This window comes from Maniola hyperantus, chromosome 15 (genome assembly GCF_902806685.2).
Source record: "Maniola hyperantus chromosome 15, iAphHyp1.2, whole genome shotgun sequence".
Lineage (NCBI taxonomy): Eukaryota > Metazoa > Arthropoda > Insecta > Lepidoptera > Nymphalidae > Maniola > Maniola hyperantus.
Window position 1 is genome coordinate 5213830 of NC_048550.1, and position 26459 is coordinate 5240288.

The following is a 26459-nucleotide window of genomic DNA, read 5'->3' on the forward strand; positions in this document are numbered from 1 at the left end:
AGAAGAGGATGCGAATACTCTAAAATTAGGTTGTGCTCAGAATCAGTACCATTGGTATATTTCCATGTATGTACATCTAAGTCTATGATGCTTTATTTGTTACTGTATATAATTTTCTAAAACTTATGGTATTCTTTGTTACCTGTTATTTTAGTAGAAGTGTGGATATTTCATAATTTTAACCATGTAGTTAGTCTATTAAATGTGTAGGGAGTCAGGACAGCAGGACTCAAGTTACAAGTGTCTCGATGTTGTAGTCATTACATGTTTTACGTTGTATATAGGTATATGTTTACTCTATTGGGATAGTATTTTGCAAATCTAAATGTTATATTAAAATAATATTTAGTTTAACTTTTGTTTTTTATGAAGAAGGGAGAAGAATTGTGAATTCCAAAATAGATGTTTCTAAAATTTTATTGGTTAGACCAGAATTGACATTCCAAAATATAATCTTGATGTTAAGGTAACAGTTCACTCTGGTATAACTGAGTATAATGTGTGTATATTTATTATTCGTTATGTATGTGCAAATATTATGTGTAATGAGGAAATAATAAATACTTGTATTCAATAGAAGAAAATAAATGTGAAACAATACATTCTGTATTATTTACATGTTTTAGTACAAAAAGAATCTTTTTATCAAAACCAAGAATTAGGAACCATCGCTTTTTCTCAAACTAATGACAAACTCCAGTTGTCTGTCTGGTACTAACACTTGTGAGGTCATTGCCTTGACATCTTTACTATTTTCACACTTAATATCGAAGTTATTGATAACCTGCAAAAATATGATATAGTTTTACCACTAAACCAGAATTTGCACATTTATAGAACTAATTCTTAACCACTGTTGTGTCCAAAAAATCTAAAATGTTTGTCATCAAATGTCCCTCCATAAAATATAACATTGTGTGGAAATTCAAAGAGTATATAACTTTATATTATTACCTGTCTCACAAGCTCTGTCAGTTGAACTTGTGCTATCTTCTTTCCTATACAAGATCTAGCGCCCATAGCAAATGGTAAAGATGCTGAAGTGGTATGATTGACAATGCTTTCTCTGCGAGGATCATTTCTGTCCCAACGGTAGGGCAAAAACATTTCTGGCTTACTAAAGTTTTGCTCATCACGGCCAGATGTATAAATTGAAGCTATAATTGGAGTCTGTAAGATACGAATTGTTTCTTTTATTAAATTAAATAATAAATTTTATTACTTAGGTAAAACTTTTCTTATTCTAAGACTAATTTCTTCTTTCATGTGGCCATAAGGGTCTTCAAGTTCACTCGGAGCTTCTGGTATTTTCAACTTTCTTCGCAAGGAAGGTGACAGTAAACACAGGTTTTGTACCAAGCCAAAGAGACTCGATGTTGTCCAATAAAGGCACATACATGAAGGAACACTCGCTGCTACTGGAATCATAACTACGGAGAAAATTCTAAAACCATTGGTAAATATATTGTACATTCTAGATGGCTCTCGCAATTTCGACATTCTTTGTATTTCAATAATTGCCAAATTGGTCAAACCAAACATTACTGGTAGTATAAGAGAATGGTCAACTTCTGTCAAGTTTGGAATCCAGCCAAAACCACCAACTTCTAATTCCATAAATGTTACCAGTGCAGATGGATCAGGTCTTTGCATACTAACCAGATTTCTAAGTGCAAATGACATACACACCCAAATGGGTATTTGAAACCATACAACCATTGTTGCTTTCAGTGGATGACAATTATCTCTCTCAATAAGATTTCTCCACTGCTTTTTCATAGATCTTTTAAATAATAACATGGTTTGCTTTTCGTTTAGATTATACATCTTTCTGGCCACAGCTATCTCCTTTTTCATTTCATTAACCATATCTTTTAACTCTAATCCAATGTTTTCAACTTTAGCTAAAATGTAGTTCTGATATATTGTGAGGGGTAGCGTCATAAGTGCGCGAATAAGTATTGTAGTGGTAATGATAGTAACTGACCAATTTAGGCCAGTAGTATCGTGGAAATACAGCAAACCATCTTGCATAAAATTCACTAGACTGCTATTTGCTATGCTGTTATACGTTTGCTCCTGCCATTTCACAATCCCGTCTATCGATATACTTCTTCTATTATAATATGTGCTAGTTGGCGATAATATTGGTTGATTGAACAAAAAATTTTTTGCATGATATGGATACTCATGTCTTCTATCTACCACTATATTGCAGGCAATACTGTATGACCGATAGTTGGGAACTAACAGTTTACTTCTTAAGCCCTTAATAATTTGACAGTAATTCATATTTACTTAGTTTTTTCATTAAACTCCAAAAATTCGTAAATCCACACAGCATATTATTTTAAAATTAAAATTTGAGTTGTTTTAGTTTTGATTTCAAATCACAAATGTCAATATGACAGTTTTTATGTCATTGACAAGCATAGACTAATTTTAATCAGAAGTTGCACAAAGTTAGGCGAATTTAACAGACGATAAAATTAACTATCCGACTTCAAAAAAGGAGAATATTTTCAAACTATTGAAAAAATAATAAATAATATAAAATAATTAGGAACTTACTCCCTGCATAAGTCTATAGTTTCCAAAAACCGTTTCTTTTGGTAATATTCTAGTTAAAAATGGAGCTACTGGATACATTCTCATCACTTCCTTTACCACACATCTTATATAAGTATCGTCCTTCCTTCGAATTTCTTCTATAACACCAGCATTGTTACAAAGCAACAAAAATATCCATAATGTTGTATATGCAGTCTGAAATAGGATAGAAATGTTTTTTTTTAATTTGCATTCTTTATAAATATTTAGTTGATCTGATTACCTACTCATACCTACCGTGTCACCAGCAGCTATAATAAAATCTGCAACTATCCTTGTTATCATTTCATCTTCTAAGTCTTCTTGGAGTAATTTTTTTATCAATCCATTATTTCTGTCTTTGTTTCTGATCATTTCTAAAGCCATTTTTTTAGCTGAAAAGATTTTCGTAACGACGAAATATTACAAACTGGAACTTAATGACTATTTTATCCTCCTATGAAGGAAGGGGACTATAATTCTTACCTAAATGTAGTGATAAATCCACACTTTCCTTGAAATCTCTCCATACTTTCAGATTAAAATATTGACACCATTCTACTGGCCATCCGTACAACATTGTAGTAGCTTGAAATATTTTTTTTACTGAATCCGAAAACATATTTAACATTTCATCGTAGTGTTGACTACGATGTATGGAGTTTTCTCCAAGCAAAACATTTACAAGTACTGAAAATAATTTAAAAAGTTTTTAGAGCACCTATTATAAAATATTACCTATTTCTAACTTCTTACTAGTTATTAGTTACTACTCGTAGACTACTTAGTTCAATTATCATTATTTTAAAGTATAACATACCATTCGTTGATAGTCTATAAAATTCCATTTCGTAATCTTTAATTTTGTAACGGCCCTCAGATCTTTCTTTTAAATCATTTACAAAAGTTTTTATACTTTCTACTATAGGAGCTCTTATCCAATCTTCCGTGCCTTCTCTTAGCAGATGCTTATTCAATATTCGCCGATAATGTAACCATTTTTCACCGTTCATAAAAAACAGACCTCTGTGTGATCCATACAATTTTTCGTACAAAACCCACGGATCAGGTAAAATATGCATCGGACATTTGCCTTCCATATAAACAAAGAGTGATTTCATAATCAAGGGATCGCTTACAAAAACAAGCTCTTTGCTTCCAGCTAGTCGTTCCGCAAAAATGGGGCCTAATTGCTTGTGTCGACCATCTATATATTCGTGCAATCTGAATATAAAGTGTTCATTCATTACGATAGCCGTCTTACATAAAAAAAATTATATAAATAAATAATGTACTCAAAATTACCAACTTCGTTCCACCTCCAGATGCAAGCAAATGTAATCGTGTGCCTATAATTGGTAAAGATTTTGGATTGGGCATATCACTGATACTCAACAAATGATCTTCTTTATTATGTGTTGCTTTAAACCTTTTTGCATTCATTTTTAGTGCCGCCGTTTTCTGAAATCGATGCATTTCGCCTGAAAATTATATAAACTTAAGTAGGTAGATAGGTGCATACATACATACGTACATACATATTAGTTTATTCGATTTTTCAATCTTAGATAGACATAACGATGATGAGCTTAACTGAACTTAACGTTCAGTTAAGCTGAACTCGCTTCGCTCGTGGTTCAACCTTAGAATCCTTCGCTGGCTCGGAATTCAATACAAACTCTCGCGACAAAATAACAAGTTTGCAGCCTTGCATAACAAATAACTATTATAACACACTAGCTAATGCCCAGCGTGCGTTACTATGTATCTCGCGTGCGTGCATGGTACATTGATAGTACTATGTCATAAACCGACACGCAAGTACTGACAACAACTGTACTGTAAAAAGTTAAAAAAAAAACTATCAAGTTTCAACGCATTCAGATACTTATACTGTGCAAATCCAAAGGTAAACGCACAGGCAGACAAACATTAGTTTTATTTTTTAGTTTCATATATTAATCATCGGTTAGGCGATAATAGTAGGTAAATAATATAGGTAATAGGTACAATCAAAATACAATAATAATATTAGTAGGTGTGTCTATAACATACCTGACATAAAATATTCTAATGACTCACCTTAGGTACAAATAGTAGGACTTCGCAAATCGACGTCTTATATTACAATGAAAGACTTTATTGTAAACTGAGACCCATACTCACTGTCACTGGGGAGCGGCGCAAAACATGTAAATATTTTGAATTAAATATCAGATGCTGCTGGCTCATGCATAAAATAATATGGTAATGAAAATGTAACTTTCTGTCCCGCGTCATACAGGTAAACCCATCGGTATACCGTATAGGTAAACGAACACGTGCCGTTTATCGCTTAGATAGGTAGGTATATTATGTAGATAACTAGGTTATAGTAAAGTAAGTATTCTTTTAGCTGACAAGCGAATGGTTATGGGTTCAATTGAAGATTAAATTGTGTTTGAAGGCATTCTGAACCAGTGGTAGATGCATTTGACGATTCAAAAGTACTTATAAAAGTTAAGTTGAATTAAAAAAAATAGTTTAATTTAATTTTAAAACATTTTTATTTATTTATATTTATTTATTGTCATGAACCGTCAAATAAGGTAATTTTAAGCACCTATAACATTCAGAGTACCTACCTAACGTTATAAAGCGTAGGTAATGGTTTACACAGCAACGCCTTGCCAAGGCCGTAGCCAGGTGATTTTGGCGGGTGAGAGAGGAGGGTGGGAAGGGTGTTTGCCAAAACCTCTCATGAGAAAATGGTCAGTAGCGCGAGCGCAGCGGGAGTAATTTTTTTAGTTTTAATTAGTAAGTTAATACAGAATAAAATAATTAAAAGCAAAATTGAGACGAGTGCAGTCATAACAAAATTTTATTTGAGACTAGCTGACCCGCCCCGGCTTCGCTCGGGTGGAGTATTTCGGACTGGGAGTGTCATCGTGAAGCCGTTGCTTGATACCTAAAATATCAATTCACTATCAGAAATTCTAAAATCCCCACGATTTAGGACTTCAGTACTTTGCAGCATCAGGATTGAGGAGTTAGGATCCGAAGTTCAATGATGTAGCCTATGCTTGGTACCTAAATTAATTTTGCATCATCCGCAGTTACTGAAACATTATAGTTTAGGAGTGCTGTACCCTACATCATCAGGGTTGAGGAGTTGGGACTTGAAGTCTGAGAATAAAGTCGTTGCTTGGTACCTACAATATGAATTCACTATGAACACTTCCTGAATCTTGATAACTCAGGCGGGCAGTAACCCTGCAGCATCAGGATTAAGGAGTTGAATCCAGAATTTTTTATGTGACCACTACGAAAACTTTTTTTGATGATTTAAAAAAAAAATGCAAATCGGTCCAGAAACCTCGAAAAAATCGATGTAGAAAACCACCTCCTTTTTGACAGTCGGTTAAAAACCGATGACCTTGAAATATTTACGGAACAATCTTTAAAATATCCCCTTTCTAACAAAAAAAGAATGAATGAAATCGGACTACGCGTTAATGAATTACAACTCAGTATACATTTTAACTTTTATCTCCTACGGAAACCATGCTGAATTTCGGGATAAAAAGTATCCTATATTCTTTCTTATAGTATGACCTCAAATCGTACCAAGTTTCATTGGAATCCATTCAGTAGTTTCAGCGTGATGCGCGGCCGTGATACAGACAGACAGACAGACAGATAGACAGACAGATAGACAGACAGACAAAAATGAAAAAAATGACAGTTTTGGGTTCAGTATCGATTATAGAGTGCCCTCGAAAAAAAAATTCAAAATATCTTTAATGTACAGAATTTGACCTGTTACAGTTTTATTATAAGTATTGATGATTGATGATGATAAGCTTCTTCGTGGTCTTGTCTTCGGCATAAAACCCCATCCAAGTACTTTGAAATGGTATTTGACATCAGTAAAACATCTAATGTTTTATTTCTCTTGAGGAATTTATAAACGAAGAATGCTATTCATCTTACTTTAAAATATATACGTGCTATTATTTAAATCGAACCGTCGCGCGTCGATTCGCTATGTTTGACATGTTTCTAAAGTTACCCGTGCCCGCTGTAAAGTAGGACTTCTCTGTTTACGAACCACTCTGTAATCTGAAATTATAATCTGTGTCAGGCAGCAGTGACTTGTCAAATTTATAAAATCATTCATATTTCACCCAAAGACTACAATATTATACTGATTTCACCGATTTGCTTTGGATTTACTTTTACTGAAAACTATAAATTGTGGTGAAAATAAATATTTAGATTAGAAATAAATCATTTAAAATGACACCAAAAAATAAAACAGAGGAGCCCAAAAAAGAAAGTGCGGAGCCAGCACCTGCACCTAACGATGATCTGGTAAAATATTTTTGTAAGAAACAGAATGTCATCGTAGCAGCAAAATATTAATATAACATAACAATTTTCTTGCAGTCCGAAGAAGATAAACGGCTTCAGGAGGAGCTCAACATGCTTGTGGAGAAGCTTACCGTGAGTTTTCACATCTAAATGTATGATACATAAACTTGATGCCTTAACCAAAAAACACTGCACTGTTTAACAGGGAAACGAGGTGGAGCTTTATTTGCCGGCCCTACAGATGTTGACCAACCTTATAAGAACTTCAACGACGTCTATGACATCGGTGCCTAAGCCATTAAAGTTTCTAAGGGAGCACTATCCTGCATTAAAAGAAGTGTATGAAAAGATTACAGATGAAAAGACAAAGAAATTTTGTGCTGATGTAGTCTCTGTCCTTGCTATGGGCGTCAGTGGCTCTCCTGTAAGTAACTATTACATTTAAATATTTGTTCACATAAAATAAACACTTGTGTGAAATGGATCTCTAAAGTTTGTTTTCATTAAGATTTCATTTCATTTCAATTTGGTTTTTTATTTTTCAATAGACCTAATAAATATTTGATTAGTGCTACTTTTAGAATTTTAAAAATAAAAAACCAAAGGAACGGGAACCATGAGGACAACTCTATTTTTGTTAAGCTGTAGGTCGATGTTGTACAACCTGCATCAATCATGATTACAATCGCAATTGTTATGATTGGCTGAATTTGTGCGATTCTTGTTGCAACAGTGCATTTTTGCCAATTGTGAGTGTTGGTTGGTCAGAGGTGATTGCGATCGTGACATTGTAGCTGTCATTCTACCGCAATCGAGCAGCTGTAGGGCGATTGTATAAAACCTGCATCAATCATTATTACAATCTCAATTGTTCTGATTGGCTGAATTTGGGCGATTCTTGTTGCAACAATGCATTGTGGTCAATAGTGAGCGAGCATAATTATCCAATCAGAAATGATTGCGATCGTGACATTGTAGCTGTCAAACAACCGCGTTAGGGCCACTGGTATTATTATCTTAAAAGTTTGACATTTGTTGCTGTAATTTTAGTCTCTGGGATTAAAAAATAGACTGTACAATATAAAATAGACCAAAACTTTTGACTACTGATAACTTATTTGCAATACCATAGTTTCAGTAGAATAGTATAAATAACAGTAATATTTTACATATGTTTCAGGATGCAGCTGAGAAGAGGGAATGTCTTAAATATTGTTTGCTGGGGACAATGTCTAATGTTGGTGAATGGGGCCATGAATATGTTAGGTAGGCAAGAGTATAATTTTGTACCAGAAACTTTAGTGACAACAGATACAAGTACTGCAATTTTCTCAGTTTCATAACAAAAGTAAAATTATAATGACAAATAATCCATACTCATTTTTTACTATAATTTTATGAATAAATTTAGTAGTATAATTTATAAAATGTGAGAGTGTGTTTGTCTGCTAGCTTTTCACAGCCCATTTGCTTAACCGATTTTGACAATATCTGGTATGGCATAGCTGGCATCCCAGGGATGAACATAGGCTGTGTTTTGTCCTGGAAAATCAAAGTTTTCACAGGATTTTGAAAAAATATAAATTCACCAGGACAAATTTGCAGGCATCACCTATTTGCTGTAGAGGTAGGTTGCATCCCAGGGATGCTTAGGATTTTTATCCCAGAAAAACGAAAGAGTTTTTTTTCACCAAATTTTTCAAAAACCTAATTCCATGAGTTCAAAGGTGTGGGGTGGGCATCATGTAGTAAATAATTTGAAATAAAATAAATAAATGAGTAAAAAAATAACAAACAAACAGGCAACTTGAAGGTGAGATAGCAGAGGAATGGAACATAGAGAACATGAACACTCTAATGGCGCTAGTGCGTGATGTGGTCACCTTTGACATGCAGCACTCTGCTGAGATTCAAGCGTGTGACCTGCTCATGGAGATTGACCGCTTGGATTTGCTGGCTCAACATATGGACCAGAGCAACTATCCCCGAGTTTGCCTTTACTTGATTGGGTAAGATTAATTAGTGCTTATAGTAATTATTATACACTGTTGCGTTTTGTTCTTGTTAAAATTTGCACTATTTTGATACTTTTTTACAATCAAATTAGACCATTGGGATTTACTATGTATTTAATTGCAGCTGTGCCAGTTATGTGGTTGAACCAGAGTCAACACAAATTCTTCAAGGTGTACTGGATACATATTTGCGTTTTAAGGAGTACCCTCGCGCTCTACTTGTTGCTATGCAGTTACATGACAAAGCTAAATGTGAAGAAGTCTTCAATGCTTGCAGTGATACGTACGTATATATAATGAACTAGCTTATGCCCGCGACTTCGTCCACATGGTCTACACAAATTTGGAACCCCTATTTTACCCCCTTAGGGGTTGAAGTTTCAAAAATCCTTAGTGGATGTCTATGTCATAATAGCTATCTACATGCCAAATTACAACCCAATCTATCCAGTAGTTTGAGTTGTGCGTTGATAGATCAGTCAGTCAGTCACCTTTTCGTTTTCTAATACATATTATGACAATTTTTTAAAGCTTTTTACCATCATCAGCCCTAGCTCCAGTAAACTCCATCAAAATTCTATTATTTACCTTTATTTTCTAGACTTAAACAAAACTATTTTGTATTGTGGTTAACCCGAACAAACAATAGAAAATTTAGCGAACCAATACATCTATTTTCTTCTACATTCCAGTTTTTATAGGGATATGTAATAAATTTTTTGATAACATTTACATTCTATGCATTTTCATCTTGGAATGCACAGTAACAATTTGTTCATAACTCAACTGTCATTTGGCCACAAAAGTTTACAAGTTTGTTAGTGATTCTCTTAAATTTCATATAGACCTTGCCCAGACTCCAGAAGGGGTGAATTTTCCGCGAATCGTTTCGTGTGAATTCATATGCGCGTTCGCGAGGTACTAGGCGCCAACAAATCGCGTCGCGTCGTTAGGAGGTCCGCTTCGACAGTCTTTTGAAAAAAAAAAAACCACAAGAAATGTCCAACGAATTTAATTTGGAAATTCACACACACGGAACTTTTACTTCACGCGAATACAGTAGTTTCAGTGTTAACTATTCAATATGGAAATGTGGACTGCTTCGCCGCCTCGCGGATTGTTCGCTTTATATAAATTGAAATGCTGAAGCAGCGAATTAACACGTCATGTTAAAATTATTAATTTATAACATTTCCCCCCTTTAGACGAAGCTTTAATTTAAAATAAAGCGTAGTAAAAAAAAGAAACGGAAAAGGAGAGAAATGGTAAAATATTCTACATAATTTAATTATTTGAAAGATTTCTTTGCACTGATGCACTAAGATTTCGAAGGTCTACAGATGCGTTATCTTCATCATCTGTTATCTGTGACATTTCAATAGAACTTTGGGCTTTGTTTTCTTTATGCGAAATCTTTTTGCGATTACATTGGAAAAAAAATTGAATGCAGAATTTGTTACAATTACGTTGTTTAAAACATCTGATAATCTTATAACATAAAAATAGAAAAATTAACGAAATAATTATATAAGTAAAAGCAGAATAATACGAGCTATATTTTATAAAATGAGATTCCTCTTGGATCCTGTTGATTTGCAACTCAAGATCGTTGAATTGGTTTATCGAATTTTTTAAGGAATCTAAATTAATATTACTTAGGTTAATAGGTGATAGAAGAGGAATCGTTTTGTTAACAATCTCTTGGTTGCAGCAGTTATCATTAGTTATATCAAAATTAATATTAAAGTTATTATTATCAATAGTTAAATTTGAAATGGTAGACGGTATAAATTGAATCGTTTTAAAGTAACCAATGCAACCTTTGTTCAGTTTTAATATTCCAGTGCCAGATATAGAATAATCCTTAAAGTTATCATTACAATTGATAGTTAGTTTGCTTGTTTTGACTGTACAAATATCCATTGATTATTTTTTAATTTATGCCATATGTCAATAAGACCATATAGGATTTTCGGTTCACATTCCCTTGGTAAAGATAGAGTCACTTCAGTTAAAAGTTTTGTCTCGCATGAAGGATTCGAATTTACAGAATAAATTGACTCTAATTTACAGATGGAATTTTCACTATTTAAAATAGTACAATCTCTTAAAGTATCTAATAATACGTAATTTAATCTATCGTCAGTTATAGCTAAATAGGGTTTAGTAGGTTTGATTAAGGCAAAACTTTTGGATTGTCCTTCGTAATGAGGAGTCGGGAGCGGGATTGTTTTATAGACGTTATACTTAACGGGAGAGACAAGAGGGATCTGTATTACAAATACTATCTTATTGCTATAGAAATAGGAGACTAACTTAGATATATCTATAATGGTATGTATATTTTCTATACTTAGTGCTACAGGAAAATCTAAACCTTTATTGATTGAGTTTCTGTGTTTAGACAGTTCATCATACAGTTTTACAGGACTTAGAACAGAAGGATGTAGAGCATTAACTTTTGAAAACAAAATTGCGTTTATTACAGTATCGAGAAAATTTGAGATAGCTAGTAAAGAGCTTTCGATTATATTAACTAAGCTATTAAATCTAGTTAAATACATTAATTTTTCATTATCACTAGTAACATAAGACAATATATCGTTTAATTTATTAATCTGAGAGTTTAACTTTATCTCATTTTGATTTAACCTAGAAATAGTAGAATTAAAAGTATTAATAGACGACTTAACTATATGAATATTATCTTTCATTAAATGAAATATCTCAGATTCAGATCTCTGACAAGAGCTAATTGCAGCATCATATTTTCGGGCATCTTCAGCATCTAAAGTGCCAAAGAAAAACTTAAGGATTTCACCACCAAATTCTAAAGATCTTTTGAATCTAGCAGGATTTTCGCTTGAGATAATATGAGATAGAGATTGAGCCTTGAGATAATTGGATTCTAGAAGTACTTCAATTGGACTAAAAACATTTTTGCAGCTAGAGTACTCTTCTGGTTGCAACTTAGCACAAACTAGAGAGGTTTTAACAATCAACCGGTCAACTTTGTCAAGCTGTGGTTCCAATGAGACGGTGTTGAGATGCGTGATTACTCTCCAATAATCATTGTAGAAATAAATTTTTGTAATGGGGTCGAAATATATTCCAGGGCTATGCGTTATGGGTGTAATCATTGGCTCAGACGAGACGTAGGAGAAAAATCTGAAAAGAATGATAAGCTTAAGTTACAGCGAGCTTAATTAAATTAGTATGATACTTAACATGTTTTCTATTTATTAATAAAGTAACATTATGTTTTCCATTTATTTTAACGATTTTGTAAGGGCCTTTCCATATTGGAGATAAGGCTTTACGAAGTCTGTGATGGTATTTTAAATATACCATGTCACCAACTTTATATTCTATGTTAGGATTAGAACTTGAATCATAGATTTGTTTTGAAGATTCTTTACTTGATCTAATATACTCTAAAGCTTTTTCGCGGCTTACTTTCATTCTATACTGAAGCGCACGGACATACTCGTGGTATGTAACATTATTATCTGTGTCGTAGAGAGAATTAGGAAGGGTTGGTTTCTGTCCAAACAGAAGTTCAAACGGAGTAAATTGAGTAGTAGTATGAGGAGTTGTATTATACGCGAGAACAGCTGTTGCTAGGTAGCAATGCCAATCATTTTGATTTTCGTTTACAAAGGATTTTAGGTATTCTTTAAGAGTAGCGTGGCTGCGTTCCAGCGCACCGTTAGTTTGGGGATGGTAAGGGCTAGAAAGTAAGGGTTTGATTTTGAAAATATCGGTAACTTGTTTAAACAGTTCTGATGTAAAAGTCATGGCTTGATCAGTAAGGATCATTTTAGGAATAGCGAATAAGGACATAAAGTGGACCAGATTACGGGCTACTTCTTCACTTGTTGAAGAAATCATAGGATAGACACATAGGAATTTGGTAAGATCATCTTGCAGAGTCAGAATGAACTTGAACTTTTGGAAACCTGCTTCAGGTAAGACACCAACTATGTCCAGAGCTAATCGTTCAAAAGGCTTTGTGCTCGTGGATGTAATAACCATAGGAGCTTTATTGCAGGCTCGTAAAGGTTTGTTAACTTGGCATAGTTTGCAAGACTTCACATAGCGTTCTATGTCAGTTCTCATTCCTTTCCAGTAGTATGAGGCTTTAATTCGACTATACATCCTATTCACACCAGGATGTCCTGCTATGGGAGTGTCGTGATTCTCTTTGAGAATTGTAGGAACTTCAGCTGGAGTTGGAAATATTATTTGATTTTTATAAATATGTATTTTGATATCAGTGTTATGAAATACGTAGGAAATCATATTATAAATTTTGGTATAGGATAATTTAGTAAAAGGTTCAGAGAAATCGGAGATAGCTATTTCATCAATGCTAGGGTGATGTGATATAAGTTCATCACGAAGCATCATCAAAGTGTCGTAAATGGAGCGAAAAGTTGTCTCATCGTAATGATGAACCTTGGTAAAAAGAAAATAATATGTTTTATTATTTTTTGTAACTGACCTTACCGAACATTGTTCACGTTCGGCTTCTAACAATGAAGCGGTGTCGGTTATCTGAGATAATAATTCCTCACAATGTGGCATTGAGTTGTCGAAATCTAGAGAAACGGGGCATGCAATAATTTTGCATTTGGAAAGATGTAAAGCTTGTGAGTGTTCTTCAATTTTTGTGTTAGAATCTGGTAAAGAGTTTGTGAGTTGTTTCTTAAAATATGCCTCGTAGGAAAGCTTAGTAAGATTATCTGTATTTATAGCATGAATTGGGATGCGAGACAGAGCGTCTGCATTTGAATTTAATTTTCCAGGTTTGTAAATAATCTCGTAATCGTATTCCTCAAGTTTGAGGCGCCAACGGACGAGTTTGGAACCAGGATCTTTGACGTTGAAGAGCCATACTAAGGGCCGATGATCTGTTACGATTTTGAATTTAGTGCCGTAGAGATATGGTCGGAAAGTTTTAACGGCGAATAAAATAGAAACTAACTCCTTTTCTGTGGTCGAGTAATTTCCTTCTTGTTTGTTTAAGGTTCTAGAAGCATAGGCTATTGGTTTGTCCTTGCCGACAGGGCCTTGAGATAGCACTGCGCCAACGGCGTAGTTGCTGGCGTCTGTGGTAACGATAAATGGTTGAGAAAAATCAGGGTATTGGAGAAGAGGAGCTGAGGTTAACTTTTCCTTCAGGAGGTTAAAAGCTTGGTCTTGTTCTATAGACCAATGAAAAGTGACATCCTTTTTGAGTAAAGATGTTAGAGGTTTTGTGATCTTGGAGAAATTGTCAATAAATCGGCGGTAATAACCAACGAGACCGAGGAATGATTTTACTTCTTTAGGATTTTTAGGAATTGGGAAATCACAGACTGATTTAATTTTTTCTGGGTTTGGAGAGACACCTTTATCCGTTATAATGTGACCTAGATAGGTGACTTCCTTTCTAAGGAATTCACATTTATCCGGTTGTAATTTGAGATTATAATCTCTGAAACGGTTGAATACCATTTTCAGTTTTTCACAATGTGATTTGAGATCTGCACTATAGATGATACAGTCATCTAAATAGACATAGCAATGTAAACCTTGAAGACCTGATAATACTGTGTTCATAAGACGTTGAAAAGTACTGGGAGCGTTCTTAAGTCCGAACGGCATCCTAGTGAATTCGTAGTGGCCTGTTGAACCATTTGTGTTGACTACAGTAAAGCCAGTTTTAGGTGCATCTGAAGGATTCAGCGGAATTTGATGGAAACCGGAGACTAAGTCCAGTGTGCTAAAATATTTGGAATGACCTAGTTGATCTAGGATATCTGTGATCAAGGGAATAGGATATACTTCGGATACAGTGACGTCATTGAGGCGGCGGTAGTCGATAACTATTCGCCATTTCTTTTTCCCGGATGCGTCCATTTTTTTGGGAACCACCCAAACGGGAGCATTCCATGGAGAGATAGACGGTTTAATAATTTTCTGTTGTAGCATTTTCTGGATTTGGGAATCGACTTCGTTTTTATGACATTCGGGAAAACGGTAAGATTTTACATTAATAGGAGAGCTATTACCCGTGTCAATAGAGTGTTGAATAGCGTTAGTATGAGTTAGAGTGTCTCCTTCGAGATAAAATATATCAGAGTATTCAGAACAGCACTCTAAGAGAACTTTTCTCTCCTCATCGTTAAGATGTGAGTGTCTTATAAGACTTAGAACACGATCGAGTCGATTTGATGAAGAATTAGAAACGTGGTTGACAATTTCGGGGGATTGAGACACTTGGCGTAGTTCAGAGAAGTCTATAGGAGTTAAATGAACCTTGAAGTCTTGGATTTCTATTTGAGATTCAGTGGTATTTAAAACAGAGACATTGACTTTATAATTAGGCTTCAAACTTACTATACAGTTTGCTATATATACACCTTCGGATATAGAGTGATCTAATATGAGTGCGTCTTTTAAATGACGTAACTCGAACTTGTCATTTGACACAGTGCATTCAACAATAGCTTCGGAGCGAGCCGGTATTATATATCTAGGGCTCGAATAATGAATTGGTAAAGTGTAATTTGAGATAGTAAGGGATTTAGTATTATAATCGATATTAGTATGGAAAAAATGTAGAAAATCGGTACCTAAGATACCGTCTGATTCCAGATTCAGAGCGTCAGTTATGACGTGGAATTTAAAAGAAATGGTGTGGTCGTTTATAATAAGGTTAAGCACAACTGTTCCTAAAGTTTCGCTATAGGAATCCTTATCGTTTATGCCTTTGAGTTTTATAATTTCTTGAGACAATTGGGGCTCTGCTGGTAAACACGAGCGCTTAATAATGCTGACACTTGCGCCTGTGTCAACTAAGAAACAGAGAGGTTTTTTATTACATTCTATTTGTAAAAATGCATGAGGTAAGGACACCAACTTTTTCAGGGTGCTTGTTTCGAAGATCGGGACGTCTTTAAGAGGCAATGAGCTTTTGCTTGCGTCGCTTTGGGGGTCATTTTGAATGACTTTAGAGTTTGTAAGACTCAGTTGATCCTTTGAAGGAAACTGAGATTTAAAGGATTTTGTAGTATAAGAGCTAGTATAAGAATTAGAATGAGATATAGTATTATTTGAGCAATCTTCTTTGGAATGCTTTGTATTCGATTTTGTAGGAATCAGTGAGGATTTAGGATATGATTCAGCGATATTTTGGCAGTCTTTTGGTGATTGCCGGGATATAAAAGATTTGGTATAAGATTCAGTGTGACTCGGACAGTCATGTAGCGATTGCCGAGATATAAACGATTTGGGAGAATTAGTATAAAAGGATTTAGTAGTTCGAGTGCCATTTTGGATTGTTGATTTCGGCAGGCACGCATCCGAAATCAGTTTAAGTTTTTTGATTCAGGGACGTAACTATTCGTCACTTCATTTAAGGATTCAGAGTATTCATACATGTTAACATTAGCACTGTTACTATGAGAGGGACCCGACGGAGGGTGAGAGTTCATCCGACGCTGATTATTATTATATTGGCGCTTACGACATTCTGAGATAAGATGTCCTTTGTGTTTACAATAGGCACAGGTTTTGACGAAATTTGAGTCCTTTGATGAACTTTGACTTGTTTCTGCATAATATTGAGGGTTAGCGGGAGGAATATGGAAAGATGATCTCTGTGTAAAATCGTGCTTTTTCTTAAAGCACTCTGAGAAACTATGATTGGTCTTCTTACATAAGGAACAAAATTTAGTTGGATGTTTTGGTTGAGTAATTTTTACAAGTTTGAAAATTTTTTCTTCTTCGACTGCTAGAGAAATTGCTTCATTAAGTGTCGAAGGGTTTCTGCAGCGGACAATATTAGAAATATTAGGGTTAAGACCTAATTGGAATAAGCTTAAGGCGAGTTCTTCCATAGCTGTGATTTTGCCTAGAAGGAGATTACGATCAGTGCATGAATTTTGAATATCAGCTTGAAGTCGAGTTAGGCATGCTTCGAGTCTGATAGAATATTGTGTCACACTTTCGGACTGGCCCTGTTTACAGTTTTGGAGATCAAGTAGCAGATGGGACGAGTGTTTTTTCTCGCCAAACGTGCTTTTTAAATATGATTTTAATTCATCCCAATTATTGAAATTTTTAAGGCTGCAGGCTAATTGTGCTTTGCCCTCAAGTTGGGAGATTATATATTTACATAAGATATTTTGCTGGTCGGGAGCAGCTAAACTAATTGCGTTATCGCAGTTAGTTAGGAACGCGGCAAGAGTTTCCCGATTCCCATCATAAGACCTTACGAATTTAGTGAGTATAGAGAGAGTCACTTTTGCGTCCGAACTTTCTGACTTTAAACTCATTTTTGATCACTGAAACTGAGATATGGAGAAAAAAAAAGGATTTATATTTAAAATACAGTACGAAAATATACAATTAAGACAATTTACGCTTTTTATACAAAATAATATAAACTACTTACAGGATAACGGCAAACATCACGATTTATTTTTCACAAAAAGGTTTTCACTTTGATGTCACTACACTGAAAGTTAAATTAGGTCGATGCGTTTGCGACACGTGAAGGCTTTGAACTGTACGGAATGCGTCTCGTATTTCACGCGGCGACGATATCGAGTAGGTTTCTGAAGATATTGAAGAAATTGTATTTCGTAATTTTGAAGGCTTAAAATTTATTTCACTGATGTTTTTGAGTGAGTCCAGGATATTCGCGTTCTTCGTGTGAGATGCGGGCTCAGTCTGGCAGGCTGAGACTTATCGTCGATCTTGAGTAGAACCGGTGCTTAGTGGTTGTGATGCGGGCTCAACCCTGGGGGCGAGGCTTATCGTCGATCACGACTGCGATGACCTCAGGATTCTTTGGATGCTAAGGGTGCGTGAACCTTCTCAGCATCCCACTTCTGACACCAATTGTTAGGAGGTCCGCTTCGACAGTCTTTTGAAAAAAAAAAACCACAAGAAATGTCCAACGAATTTAATTTGGAAATTCACACACACGGAACTTTTACTTCACGCGAATACAGTAGTTTCAGTGTTAACTATTCAATATGGAAATGTGGACTGCTTCGCCGCCTCGCGGATTGTTCGCTTTATATAAATTGAAATGCTGAAGCAGCGAATTAACACGTCATGTTAAAATTATTAATTTATAACAGTGCGTCGTGTGTCGTAAATCGCGTGTAGTACGCCCAAGTCGAGATACTAGAGACTCCTTGGTGGCGTCCAGTGTACCCGCGAACTTAACTAGATATCAATAGCATAGAATTCGACATTTCTGGACCAGCTAGGTGATTCTTTAACTCAGTGTCTAACACTAAGTGTTAGCCACCGAGGTTGGTTGGTTCTACATTGTTGCTTCACTGGGTGACACTAAAATATTTTTTCGTAGAAAACCTTCACCTGATTAAAAAATGAGCTTGGTGGCTATCAATCAGTGTTAGAAACTGAGATAGCGAATCACCCTGCTGGTCATAGTTGTAAACACTTGACATGTTGGTAACCTACAAAAAATGCCTTAAAAAGCGGTTGTGGTGTTTATCTTTTTTTTAATTGGTTTAAGCCTAATCAAAAAGCAGTTGTGCTATATGCTGGCCAGACAATATGTGCCTTTAGACTTGGACGATGAAGATTTACGGACAATACTGTTGAATGCTCATATCAATGATCATTTCCTGAGCTTGGGTCGAGAGGTGAGAACTAATAATTAATTGAAATAATAAAAATAAAAAATCATGTTTATAAGCAATATACTCATCATCATCATCTAAACCCATCGTCGGCCACTACTGAGGACAGGTCTTCCGTCAATATAAAAAGGGGTTATTGTTAGTCCACCATGCTGGTGGAGTGTGGGTTGGCAGACTTGACACACTTTTAAGAACATTAAGAAAAGCAGGTTTTCTCTTGATATTTTTCTTCACTGCTTCACAAGCTAGTGATATTAATTAATTGCTTAAAAAAACGCAAATAATTCCGAAAAGTTAAAGGTGCTTATGATCAAACTGTGTACCACCAAAGAGTGTCTTGACTGAGAGATAAGGTTCTTGAGCTTTTATCAAACTTACAACACCTTACCTTTAACAAACGCGCGTTTTGTATGTAATAGTGAAACCTTATAAACAGTTCACGTACTTTTCAAGTTTAATCAATGATATAAGATGTTTATTAAACTTAAAACCAATGGAGAACGTGGTTTTTACGTGTTTCAAATTATTTTATACATAGGCAACATCTCTATTCTGTCCTATATACAATTTTTGATGTTAGATTTGATTCTAGCTGGATATCATGGAGCCTAAAACCCCTGAAGAGGTATACAAAACTTGGCTAGAGTCTGCCGGATCGGCTCTAAGACCATCCCTATTAGCAGAACACCCTGTAGATTCTGCTAGACAAAACCTATCTGCAACCTTTGTTAACGCTTTCGTAAATGCTGGTTTCGGAAAAGACAAGCTGGTTACAACTGAGGATGGAAACAAATGGATGTATAAGAACAAAGACCATGGTATGTTAGATTTGTTATAAACATTTTTATTATTAAGATTTTTAAGATTCCATATCTCAAGAGAAAAAACCCTTTATAAGATAACTTCATTGTCTAGTATATTTTATGTCATATATTAAGTAATAATTACTAAGTATATTAAGTAATTATTTATCGTGTCTAGGTATGCTGTCAGCAGCCGCATCTCTCGGTATGATCCACCTTTGGGATGTGGACGGTGGTCTGACCCCCATAGACAAGTACCTTTACACAGCTGAAGAGCATATAAAGGCTGGAGCATTGCTAGCTCTAGGACTTGTCAACTGTGGTGTGCGGAATGAGTGTGATCCTGCACTTGCTCTTCTGTCTGACTATGTTCTGCATGCAAGTGCCAACTTGAGGATTGGAAGTGTTCTAGGTGAGTTGTTGTCCCAATTATTGGGATAGTGCCTGTGCTACAAATAAATTATTTCTTAGTAATCATTAAATACAGGGTCTTCCAAAGTTCGTAAAATCCACGTTCATTGTTAGTTTTAAGTTTTAAATTATCGATTTAACTAAAAAAGGACGTCAAAGGTTTATGACGTCACATCTATGTATTTCAAAATAGTTCCCATACCAACCACGCATTTTGACGTTTGATAAAAAGTTGCTGATTTGACTATAGGCACCATCCCTCTTGTGTTATCGTAATTCTAACTACAAAGTGGCTGATATATTATTTAGTTAGCGTCACATGAAGTTGTTTACAAAAAGACGTGTCCGTACATCAGCGTACGATAAAATCACACACGCATAATATAATCCTACTTTTGCATTTATAATATTAGCATGGATTGTGAGTTTTGGAACATTTTAGAACATACGTGTGATCGTTCCCAGGTCTCGGCATAGCGTACGCAGGCACGCAACGCGAGGACGTCTTGTCCCACCTGCTGCCCGTGCTATCAGACACGGCCGCCCCCCCTGAAATCTGCGCGCTGGCAGCCATCGCTTGCGGTCTGATTGCTGTTGGCTCTTGTAATGGAGATGTGAGTTCATTTGTTCTTCTAGACAAAACCTGTCTATCTGTTTCTCGAAATTTTGTCTACTTTTTGGTAGCACTTCATAGTATATACTGATAGTTATTTAAGACAAGCGAAATATCGACCCTTTTTCCTCGTCTATTTTCTAAAGTGAAACCACTATGCAAAATTTCAGGTTTCTAGGTCGAAAGGTCTAGGGCTTTAATGAGTCAGTCGGTAAGTGAGTCAAGTCAGTCGATTTTTTTAGGGTAGAGTATCTGTTTTTTACGGTTTTGTCTGTTTATAATTTTATTCTTCCTGTAGCTTGTGCTTTTGTAATAATTCAAAACTTATTTTTGACAGGTCACTTGTGCTATAATCCAACGCCTCATTGAAGAGAACAAAGATCTGCATTCATCTACTTATGCTCGGTTCCTACACTTAGGTCTAGGATTGTGCTTCTTAGGTAAGTCTTTGTAATTTGTATCATTCAATTTGGTACGATTTTTTATGCTGTCAACGCTACCGTCATTTCAAATTTTATGGTAACCATTTTGGTTTTCTACAAACAAAACTTTACCATAACACGTTTTAGACGAATCTATAGACACCTCCATTGATTAAAATCGATCTGGCTATTGTGATCAGGTTTGGCATTGTATAAAACAAATGTTCAAAATAAGTGCTTTAAATATGCTTAAGAAACAGTTTAAACTTGTTTTTTAGCGTGTTTAAATTATAAATGTTCTGTTATTAAATTTTTAAACACTTTTTTATGCTTCGAAGTTATAAAGAATCCCACACATTACGTACCCAAATTGGTGTGAAAAATATATCCCTGTTTTTGTTGTGGCGCGTTAATAAAGCCTTGTCTGTTGTCAGGTTGCAAGGAGCGCACGGAGGCGACAATGGCCGCGCTGGAAGTGCTGCCGGAGCCGCAGCAGTCACTGTGCCAGACCACTCTGTCCATGTGCGCCTACGCGGCCACCGGCGATGTGCTCGTCGTGCAACAGATGCTGCACATCTGCTCCAAACACTATGACACCGATGTACGGCGCGGTGTAGTTTGAGGGCTGCATGTTTTGGACAGGTTGCAAGGAGTGCTGGTCTCCAGCACTCCTTGGAACCTGTCACCTGGAACATGAATGATAGCAGAATATTTTGTGCTCACATTATATCTATATATATAAAAGGAAAAGATGACTGACTGACTGATCTATCAACGCACAGCTCAAACTACTGGACGGATTGGACTGAAATTTGGCGTGCAGATAGCTATTATAACGTAGGCATCCGCTAAGAAAGGATTTTTGAAAATTCAACCCCTAAGGGGGTGAAATAGGTGTTTGAAATTTGTGTAGCCAACGCGGTCGAAGTCGCGAGCATAAGCTAGTTGCAAATAAAACAGTTGACGCTAGAGGTCAACGAATGTTGTGTAGATAGGCCACTCGGATCAATGCCGCGTCGTGGTGCATTGACCGTTGACAGTTTTAGACGTAGAATGGGGCCGACTCTCTTGTACACAATCTCTAAACTAAAGTTTCTTGCGGAAAAAGATAGCACTAGATTTAGACCTGTTTAGAGATTGTGTACAAGAGAATTGCCCCATTGTGGGTTTAAAAAATCACTAAAACTACAAGATAAGGTATTGGTTATTGTGGCATTGGATTGTGTTTAGGTAGTATAATAATAACGCTAAGTTTTAGCTAGCATTCTGGTTACATTCAGTATAACAATTTGAGGCTGCACATATGAAACACGAATTATTTGTTGTTCTATCGTATATCGGTTTTATTGCCAGATTTTGGTTAACTATACCTTTTCTTATTTAGAATGAACAATCGTCAGCAGAAGACACAGCTTTCAAAAAACAGGACAAAAAAGAATCTAAAGAAAGCAGCAGCAGTAGCAGCTCCTCTAGTACTTCCAAGGACGATAAAAATAAAAGTATGTATATTGTTGCAAAGTAACACCTACTTGGCACTTTAGCCTGTCTTTTTCTTGCTATAGTTGGTTAAATGACAAAACTACACTTGATTTATTGTTACAGGCAAATCAAAAGAGAGCAAGAGTAAGGAAAAGGACAAGGAAAAGGAAGCTAATAAGGAATTATCATCAGTACAGGCAGTGGCGACACTGGGTGTAGCAGTGATTGCTTTGGGTGAAGAAACGGGTGCCGAGATGTGCACACGCATCTTCGGTCAGCTGGTACGGATATAGCCAATTTCTCCCCCCTTATTTTAATTATTAATTTAATCTAAAACAAGAAGTTACGTTATAGCAAGATAAAATAAGTATTGTCACATATCCATCCATCCTACCGTTGTTATCATTTATAATAAATTATTACTATAATAAGACTTTATTTAACGGAAAGTTTCGGATGCTAAAATGAACTTCAGAAGTTTAGATCCAAAAATAGGCTACTTGACAATTTTTTTAAGTTGGTCTTAAATGGTTAATATTTGTCCTATTATATCAAAAAAATTAACACTATATTTTTTTGCGCCCTAAAAACCGTAAAACTTTAATTTAAAAAAATATTTTTCTTAGACAGGTGAAAACACTGTCGGCCCATATAACCCACAGTTATACTGTTGTTTACAAATGCATGACGTCAGAGCACAGATAATCTATCGGCCAAACATGGCCGACAGTGTTTTCACCTGTCTAAGAAAAATATTTTTTTAAATTAAAGTTTTACGGTTTTTAGGGCGCAAAAAAATATAGTGTTAATTTTTTTGATATAATAGGACAAATATTAACCATTTAAGACCAACTTAAAAAAATTGTCAAGTAGCCTATTAAGACGAGAATATTTTACGGCTTACCACCCCGAATAATAACCGACAATGGAACTCCATTTGTGTCTCTAGTTATGAAACATTACATTTATGTATTGTGTTGACGTTTTTGGTTTATATTTTATTATTTTGAAAAAGGGTCGGTATGGCGAGCCGGCGGTGCGACGCGCGGTGCCGCTCGCGATCGCGCTGTGCTCCGTGTCCAATCCGCAGCTGTCAGTGATCGACGTGCTCAACAAGTACTCGCACGACTCCGACAATGACGTCGCCTACAACTCCATCTTTGCCATGGGGCTCGTCGGCGCCGGCACCAACAACGCCAGGTATTTTTCCATCCTGCTCCAACTCCAGCTCGTGAAGTTCCAGTGAAAAGAACAAGAAAGAGGGTAGATCGGTAGTACCCATGACAGCTCGAACTTCACGTCTCGCAGCACTGCAGTCCCGTCGTGCCCACGACTCTTGCAACAGAGTCGAAATATCGGCAGTTAAAAATCGCCCTATTAATCGTGGTATGTACCCATTTTATAGAATACAATATGCCAGGTATTTTTTGTTTTATATAATGCGCCAGGTAGGGCTTCTTCGTTCTGCTCTACGACAATCGTTCGAAGAGAGCGCCAGCTGCACAGGGTAGGCCTAAGGGGTGAGTGCACTCTCAGTCGGTCTACACTCTAGAGTCTAGAGGCATATTCTCAGATCACGGCGGATTTGGAACCCTCATAGCTTTAGTTTTAAGTTAATGTGGCTAATTCCGTTGTACACAATCTCTAAACTAAACTAAAATGGCACGTCTAAATCTATTGCTATCCCTTTCATAATTATGCTTGCGGAAAAGGATAGCACTAGATTTAGACCTGTTAATTTAGTTTAGTTTAGAGATTGTGTACAAGAGAATCGGCCCCATTATCAATATTATTACGGCACTACATTCTAAAACTCGTTTTTAAATTCAGCAATAAAATTGAGATTCAAAAAGTGTAACCACTTGAATAAATGCCTGACTTAGACTGAGTAATCACATAATAATAATATGTGACTTACAAAACATTCTAACTCTGCCAGTATTTGAGGTCCACTGCCAGGAATGATACTAATGAAGCCAGGCATCTAATCCTATATCAGATAAGATATGACGCATACTACATATTATTAAGAGTGTAACCCCACTAAAGCTCCAGAATTTTGGAAACTGCATTTATCTTCTCTGAAACTTTTTGAACTCATTATGGAAGAACTCAATGGGTGCTAAATCGTGTATAATTAATTCCAAAATCATCACAGGTTGGCGACGATGCTCCGCGCGCTAGCGTTGTATCACGGCAAATCGCCCGTGCACCTGTTCATGGTGCGCCTGGCTCAAGGGCTGTGCCACGCTGGTAAGGGCACGGTGACGCTGTGTCCCGCTCACGCCGACCGGCGCCTCGTCAACCAGCCTGCGCTAGCTGGTCTACTGGTTGTGCTTACCGCCTTCCTAGACTGCAAGAACAGTAAGTTTTGCACCTCACTAAACTAATAATCCATACTAATATTATAAATGCGAAAGTGTGTCTGTCTGTCTGCTAGCCTTTCACGGCCCATCCGTTAAACCGATTTTGACGAAATTTGGTACAGCGATAGATTCCATCCCAGGGAAGGACGTAGGCATATAATTTTTATCCCGAAAAATCAAAGAGTTCTCACGGGATTTTTAAAAACCTAAATCCACGCGGACGAAGTCGCGGGCATCATCTAGTTCTTAATAAACTTACTAATTCAGCACACCAGTCAGATTATTATTGATATACTAGCTGACCTGTCTGAAAGTGTGTCTATAAAGGAACCTTTTGCTGTCAACATTTCGAGTTTCTAACTGCAGCGTTTTAGCTGGTTTTAGGCGGTGCATTGATAGAGAAGCAGTCAGTCAGGACAAGTGTTTTTATATTTGTTGATGATATGATAATTTTTTCACGTCATCTATCAATAATCTGAATGGTATGTCAAACACATCTATCCTCGGTTTTGGTCAATATCTACCGTAACAACTTTAATCCTCATATTATTCGTATCCAAAGTAAACATTGATATTAAAGTGTAATTTTTTTATTTTTTTTACAGTAATCCTTGGCAAATCCCATTATCTTTTGTACGTACTTGCAACAGCGATGCAACCCCGTTGGCTCGTCACTCTTGACAAAAATCTTCAGCCCATTAATGTTAGCGTACGCGTCGGACAGGTAAGCAGAACTTGTATACCTACTACAATTTAAAAATAATGATACAGTACGCGCCAGAAAATAATGTACATCGACCTTTAGAATGAGATTTCGGCTTTGTAGAGCATTGTCTCTGTTACTCATACCTATGTAATGTTTTGTCGGTCTCAACGACAGAGCCAATGCTCTACAAAAAACCGCTGTCGCTTTCTAAAGGTACATATTTACAGATGTGCATTATTTTCTGCCACATACTGTTACATATATAATACGCGACACATCACAACACAACAAAGCCACAGTGGTTCAGGAGAGCACATTCTGATAGGAGAGCAGCCAAATACGTGCCTGACTATGACCTGCACAAACTGCCATGACTTCAGATTGGACTACTTGCTTTGTGATCACAGAGTGTGTGATGACTGGTATATCTTTAGATTTTATGAGTCTATTCTGCTTTCAGGCTGTTGATGTGATAGGCAAAGCTGGAACCCCCAAAACTATTGCTGGTTCACACACACACACCACACCAGTGTTGCTATCATTTGGTGAACGAGCAGAACTAGCAACTGACGAGTACATCCCACTGTCACCTGTCATGGAAGGGTTTGTTATTCTCAAGAAGAACGAGGACAGCATCATGGCCTCCGTTCAGTAGAGATCTATCATTCACACAATATATTAATAATAATTAGTATTAACCTTTTAATGTAATTTCCTTTGTCTTAAATAAACATAATTAAATCAGTTTTGATTGTTATTCAACAACACCTACGTTCAGACTGAGAGTATATAGAATTTGTGATCACCTCAAAAATGTAGGGCACAGAGTACATTGGTTAATTGGTATACTAATGTAGGCAGGGGAGATAACTACATTAATAACCATCAACCATTATAATTTAGTGTAATGCGCAAAAATGACTTCTCACTTATAGTATAGTACACAAGTATAATAAACTGATGCCACAGTGCTGTTGTCACAGTTCTGAACAATGAAGCTAATTTTGTATTCAGAACTGTAACTAGCTAACCAA

At 36.1% G+C, this 26459-nt stretch overlaps 3 protein-coding genes across 5 annotated transcripts; 1 reads left to right on the forward strand and 2 right to left on the reverse strand.

The window, feature by feature from the left end:
* Window positions 1–399: 399 nt before the first annotated feature.
* sad (Cytochrome P450 family protein sad) lies at window positions 400–4847 on the reverse strand. 3 transcript variants are annotated; one of them, XM_069503293.1, is made up of 8 exons: window positions 4756–4847; window positions 3899–4070; window positions 3410–3813; window positions 3076–3279; window positions 2848–2984; window positions 2572–2766; window positions 955–1170; window positions 400–784 (listed from the first exon to the last, which is right to left on the reverse strand). In XM_069503293.1, the coding sequence occupies exons 2-8, from the start codon at window positions 4063–4065 to the stop codon at window positions 659–661; spliced, it is 1449 nt and encodes a 482-aa protein (XP_069359394.1). In that variant the 5' UTR covers window positions 4066–4070; window positions 4756–4847; the 3' UTR covers window positions 400–658. The 3 variants fall into 3 exon arrangements, with proteins under 3 accessions (XP_069359394.1, XP_034832433.1, XP_069359395.1); XM_034976542.2 differs by having other exon boundaries at window positions 4672–4821; XM_069503294.1 differs by lacking the exon at window positions 4756–4847 and adding an exon at window positions 4232–4311.
* LOC117989211 (cytochrome c oxidase assembly protein COX18, mitochondrial) lies at window positions 1179–2532 on the reverse strand. Its single transcript, XM_034976543.2, has one exon. The coding sequence runs from the start codon at window positions 2290–2292 to the stop codon at window positions 1219–1221; it is 1074 nt and encodes a 357-aa protein (XP_034832434.1). The 5' UTR covers window positions 2293–2532; the 3' UTR covers window positions 1179–1218.
* Window positions 4848–6737: 1890 nt separating the features above from the next.
* On the forward strand, window positions 6738–26167 carry Rpn1 (regulatory particle non-ATPase 1). The gene is made up of 18 exons (XM_034976541.2): window positions 6738–6942; window positions 7018–7074; window positions 7148–7366; window positions 8123–8208; window positions 8745–8951; window positions 9082–9240; window positions 18499–18628; window positions 19218–19443; window positions 19607–19840; window positions 20305–20453; window positions 20790–20892; window positions 21309–21475; window positions 22259–22373; window positions 22477–22634; window positions 23369–23553; window positions 24512–24717; window positions 25325–25443; window positions 25886–26167. Exons 1-18 carry the CDS (start codon window positions 6868–6870, stop codon window positions 26078–26080), a joined length of 2790 nt encoding a protein of 929 aa, XP_034832432.1. The 5' UTR covers window positions 6738–6867; the 3' UTR covers window positions 26081–26167.
* Window positions 26168–26459: the final 292 nt, after the last annotated feature.